Source organism: Dipodomys ordii, unplaced genomic scaffold (genome assembly GCF_000151885.1).
Source record: "Dipodomys ordii isolate 6190 unplaced genomic scaffold, Dord_2.0 Scaffold15, whole genome shotgun sequence".
Classification (NCBI taxonomy): domain Eukaryota; kingdom Metazoa; phylum Chordata; class Mammalia; order Rodentia; family Heteromyidae; genus Dipodomys; species Dipodomys ordii.
In genome coordinates, this window is record NW_012267231.1 from 710,858 (window position 1) to 716,857 (window position 6,000).

At 44.4% G+C, this 6,000-nt stretch overlaps 1 protein-coding gene across 1 annotated transcript in view; it reads right to left on the reverse strand.

Annotated features, from left to right (window-relative positions):
* Positions 1-5,822, reverse strand: part of Eftud1 (elongation factor Tu GTP binding domain containing 1) — a 43,839-nt gene extending 38,017 nt beyond the window's left edge. Inside the window, exons 1-3 of the mRNA XM_013012157.1 lie at positions 5,724-5,822; positions 4,175-4,242; positions 2,778-2,862 (exon numbers count right to left, since the gene is read on the reverse strand). Of these exons, the coding sequence (XP_012867611.1) occupies positions 2,778-2,862; positions 4,175-4,242; positions 5,724-5,814 (244 nt within the window). The 5' untranslated portion in view covers positions 5,815-5,822. The remainder of the gene's footprint in view (positions 1-2,777; positions 2,863-4,174; positions 4,243-5,723) is intronic.
* Positions 5,823-6,000: the final 178 nt, after the last annotated feature.

Sequence of the window (6,000 nt, forward strand, 5' to 3'; positions counted from 1 at the left end):
ACTAACATTTGCACATACAAAATTACACATAAAAAATACATATAAAAACTGAGAGACACGAACTGGCAGTAAAACAGTGGTTTGTTTCATTCTGGTGTTTTAGTAAATGTCCTATAATGAAGCCTACTGGATTCTTCTAGACAAGTATAAACTGATAAATTTGTTTTTAAGATTTAAAGAAATCAGTTAGAATGAGGTACAGTGCAGATGACTGTCATTCCAGTCACTCAGGAGACAGAGGTCAGGACTGCGGTGAAGCCAGCCCAGCTGGGCCTGGTAAAACATAGCTGGCATTCAAACTACAAGGATATGCGTAAAGAGGAAGATTTTAGGCCAGACTAGACTGGCAAAAAGTGACACCATACTTACAAAACAACCAGCAGAAGCTAAAGATGTGATTCAAGTGGTAGAGTAACTAGCTAGCAAGTGAGGCCCCAAGTTCAAACTCTCCAGTTCTAAGGATGGGGGATGACTGGCCAGTCCAGGAGACCAATCACGGGTAAAGCCTCTGTAATGGACTGGTAGGAAGGAAAGCTCACAAAAGGAGCAAAGCAGGAAAAGTAGAAATAAGATGAAGGAATGGGCAGGCTAGGGGAGGGTATGAAGATGGGGAGTTGACAAAGGCTACAGACAGGCACACAGGATAGGAACCTTTGGACACCCACCAACTTTTCCTGATGTGCTCTCTAGGAACAGATTTAAAACCTGGCTACAACGGTTCTAGGATTTGTTACTCCAGTAACTCATTCTTGGTGCTCCTAAGTATCGTCCCCAGAATAATTGTGTACATACTCTTTCAATAAGCTACTGTGTTGGGAGCCAACAGTAAAGTTTCAAGGTCATCTTGGCCCCGGTGCTCACTTGAAGGCACGTACAAGGAGCTGGCTTACTTAAAAAACACCAGGTGCTGGCGATTGCTTTGCTATGTCTGCAGAGTTTGTTTTACTTTCTACCAGCTGACCTTGTCTTGTTTTACTGCACTGTTTTTACTGAAATTTCCCTTGTTTTTCTGGGCTACTGTAGCCTTATGTTACCTCTTGACTTTAGGGAAAGTTAAAAATGAACGGGGCTGCAGTCGTGAGCTGCAGACCTCCGATCCCATCCTTTGTCTTATGTCTTTATTTTTCCGTAACCTTGCCCCCTAATTCAGGATTCCCTTTCGTTGCCGGCAGGCTCCGGCACTACTGCACCTCAAACTAAGCTCCAATCTCTGTCCTACAAACCCAAGGAAGGGGTGAGCTGCGGAGGCCAGAGTCTGAGCAGTCAATTTCCAGGGTCCGTGGACATACCCCCAACAACACCATACCTGAAAGACAAGTCAATTCTAACTGCGGAGGTCAACTGGGTAAACTTTTTTTTCCCAGTCCTTGGGTTTGAACTCAGTGCCTGGGCTCTGTCCCTGAGCCTCTCTGCTTAAGGCTAGTGCTCTCCCACTTGAGCCACAGCTCCACTTCTGGTTTCTTCTGTCTATATGGTACGGAGGAATCGAACCCAGGGCTTCATGCATGTTATACAAGCACTCTACCACTGAGCCACATTCCCAGCTCTCACTGGGTGAATTTGACGGCATACCAATTGGCCTTGAATAACGTAGTCTAAACAGGAGACAAGGATGACTAGAGACAAAATGCAGAGCCCAGCAACTACAACCAACCAGGAAGAATCGTCCAGTTAACATAATATAAATACAGAAGATTAAAGGCTTCAATTCACTGAGAAAACAGAGATCATCAACTACCTTCTCTGGATATACATCACAATATATAATATTAAGGAGACGTACTTTACAATACGAGAGGAATTTAATAAAGCATTAGGGAATTCATGTGACTAATAGCTTTTGATTTGGTACAAAAACAGTTTTGAGACTGCTACCAAAAAGAATATCTACACCCCATATACAGTGTGTCCCTTGGTACCAGTGCCAGACTCAACACTGAGAAGGATGAACCACGGGTCAGTTCACTAGGAAACAAGTCTTTATTGTTTTCATCAAGTTATAAAAATATACATTTTTGTGCAGTTTTTTTTTTCAACAGAACAAAGTAAATATTCTGAAAAGTACAATGTTGCCACAGTCCAGTTAGTTCAGTTCCTGGAGAAGGCACTGCTAAAGTTGCTATGTGCCTTTCCAACACCTTTATCTACACACGTCTTAAACCACTCCTATCTTACACAAAAATACTCTGCTACTGCTTCTTGGTCTCTCAACACACTCTTCTGTATAATTACACACAGATGAGGCATTTAACGGCTACATAATACTTCACAGCATGCGCATGTTCATTTACTTAGCCATTCTTCCACTAGCATTTATGTGGTTGGCTGTTTTCTGAGAGTAATAAATTTTTGGTGAGCATCAGTGAACATTATCTCACACACTTATCCACTACACTTCTATTAGAGAATCCCTAGTGTTACTATCTTAATTCAGGGACGGCAGGCTACTACGACAATGGCAACGCCACATCTACTGTGCAGGCCATGGGGCAGAACACGCATGCCTCCAGCAAATGCAACACTAAGGGTGAGCCGGCCACGTCCCAGGGCTCTTGACTCCTGGTGAAGAATCCACAGGTGTGACCTGCCAGTTCTTCTGCCCTCCAGAGGTCCCCATCTGCATCCAGGCCTGGTCAGCCTGACTCTGACAATACACTATCTGGAGAGGCCAGAATGAAATACATGGAGCATAAAGAAACTGAAGCAAGCAATTAATTCAGAAAGAGAAGATGCCTTGAAGATGGAAAATTCCTTTCCTCAAACACAGGCTGGTTTACCTTGGGCGAAATGTAGTGAGATGGCGCTGGACTTCATGGTGATCCCCCGGACCTGCTCGTCCTCCCTGCTGTCCAGGTACCGCAACTGGAAAGACACAACAGCTGCACCCTCACTTCCCAAGAACCAGACGGACCCTACAGAGCTTCTGGAAAGACAACAGCTGCACCCTCATTCCCAAAGAACCAGACGGACCCTACAGAGCTGCTTGTTTTTCACTAGGGACAGAGGCTGAGAAGGACAGCCAGCTGAGGGAGAGTACACCGTATCACAATGATGGATCAGTAACCAACACTGTTAAGGGCCAGTCCACATTAGCTCACTCTTTTAAGTATTACAAGTGTCTACAATTTTTGGTTTTTTGCTATCATTCACTGATCCTTTCTAGAAAATAGTCCATATTTCATTACTTTACTATTCTTTCATCCTTTTTGGTTATTTTATTCCTTCTAACTTCTCTAGTACAGAAAATAAAAGCGCTCCATTACTATACTCAACCTTGAGCTAGCTCCCTAAGGCAAATGATCCCAGTGCCATTCTACCTGTACATCTCCTGTCTCTACGCTGCTGATTCTACCTGCTTCTCCATCTCCTTGTCCTACCATTCCTGGTTAACTAGTAAATCTGCTGATTAAATCCTAGATTATCTGAGATTCAGTAAGGACAGGAACATCTCTTTATTTTTCTACTGCTAAGTTAATTATTCCATGCCCTTCCAACTCACAGTAGAAACAAAAATCTTTTAAATTTATTTTGAAAGCACTATATTCATTATGACAGTTGAGCTTAAGAATCCATCCTCTGGGGTCTAGGAAGGTGGCTCAGTGGTAGAGCGCTTGCCTTGCATGCATGAGGCCCTGGGTTCGATTCCTCAGCACCACATAAACAAAAAAGAAAAAAGCTGGAAGTGGTGCTGTGGCTTAAGTGGTAGAGTGCTAGCCTTGAGCTGAAGAGCTGAGGGGCAGCACCCAGGCCCAGAATCCTCCTCTGGTACTTGGAACTCTGAACTCTAGTCTTCCAGGCGTGGTGTCCCTATCAGCATGCTTTCTCTCCCAGGAGTCCCTGGACAAATGCGTCCTTCTAATTATATACACCACACAAATTAATGTTTATCCAAATGATTTCCCATCACTTGATGGCTTCAAACCACCCAACTCACCTTGTTTCTCTGAAATTTCTCTCAATCATTTAACTTGTACACATTCACCCTTGTACGTTACTAATATATACCAGCACAAAGCAATGCCCAGATATCGTTATCTCAGTATCGACTTTAACTAGCTTAATAGAAGGGCAGTTTCTCAGCCGTAAGAACATTTTAGAATTTTTTTAGATAATTAAAGAACACAAAAAGTGGCTCCAATATTCCAACAAGTATTCATCAAATGTAACAACATACCTTGCCTGCCAGGCGGCTGGAGATGATTCCATTGCTAGATATAAGACAATCAGCAAGAGTAGTTTTTCCTGTTAAAAATAACATTAAAAATCTGTCTTTTTAAAGGGGTTGGTGGGCTGACTGACCTATGGATTTAACGTCCTGTCGTAAGAATTTGTTAAGTTTTACAGTCTTTTGTACAGAACACTACCCAGAAGGACATGGATAGGGTACTCTCATCTTGTGGAGCTCATTAGCCTCATCTGAGTTTTCTAGAATACCAGTTTAACACCATTTTAAGTTTGTTTTGCACACACAGAGACCGATTTTAAAGAGCACAAAACTATTTTCAGACCTCATGTCCTCAAAATGTGTGCAATATAACCCCACAAACTCACTGAAGAGCAGAGCTGGTCAGTGATTTGTACAGAAACTCATTCTCAGCTGGCTTCACCTGTAAAGGACCCATTATCTCTCTCTCCCAGTTCCCATACTCCAGTGTTTATACCAGTGGCCAAGGGCCTACCACCTCCCCTGTTCAATCCACCCCAAGCTCTTCAACTTGTCTGATCTAATCTACCACTTGATTATACTATTACCCTGCTTTATTCTTTCCCTAATGGCTCCCTACAACCTAATAAAAATGTTAGCAACCACATTCACAATAAAGTATTTACATTCTTGCCAAGGGATTCTCACTACCATCACGTTTAATCCTTACAGACTAAAAGGTAGCTGCGATTTCAGTTCTACTTTACACATGCTATACATTGTAGTTGAAAAATGTAAACTTCAAAATGGGACTTTTAAACTCAAGTTGTCTGACTGCAGAGCTAGAGCACATGGCCTCTTTATTCCACTCATCCAGTCCAACGGCAGGGCAGTGGCTACGGGAAGGAAGAAGCCGACTCAGCGTGAATAACGCTACAGTTACTACACAGTCTGTCTGAGGTATCTCTGCCCTGGGTCCCGGGCTTCTCTCCTCCCTCCCCTGCAGCTTACAATGATGCCCCATCTGTCTTCCTGAGCCCCTGTTGGTGGAGCATCCCCAACGTTAACTACTCTGACACCTTTCCTAACCCACCCTAAAGCTCAGTCATTGAGTTCTTCCAATGCTTACAATCCACATTTCTCTCATATATCTGACCCAGCCCTCTGTCACCCCTAAATGCTCCTCTAGGATTGGGGAGCAAGGCACTCACAAAAGTCTGCCTCCTGATAAACCTAACAAAAGACTTCAAACTTAGCAGCTTTCCCACAAATGCCTGAGGAGTTAAATAAAATTCTATTCAAAGGCCTGGGGCGTGGTTACCAGAACTATGGGGATTTTGCACACAAAGCCATTTAAGAAATGTGCACAATTTAACAAAACATCGAGTTCTGGTTTAAACCTAGGCACGCTCTATAGGAGAACTCTAAACCTTAGTTCACCACGCTCACTTCGGTTGAGCGCAGGGCCACAGACTGGCTTCGGAACAAGCAGCCTCCAGCGCCCCAGCCCAGCCATTAAGAGCCGCAGGGACACACCTCCTCCCGCGAAGGAGACGAGGCGTGTAGACGAGCTGCTTACCGTGGTCGACGTGAGCCAAGACACAGATGTTCCTGATGTTGGCGGCGTTCTTCTGCAGCTGGACCGTCTTAGCCACGCTATTGAGCACCATGGTTACGGACCTCCGTGACTAGTTGTTAAACAGGTGTGACGAGTGACTCAGGGCTGTCGCTCAACTGCTCCGACCCCTGACCCCTGAAACCGAAACGTTTATTGCTGGGCAGGACGCAGCCTGAAAGTCAGGGAGCAGGGACGAGTCTGCTCGTCCAGGAAGGCGGGGCGGCGGGGAAGCTTCAGG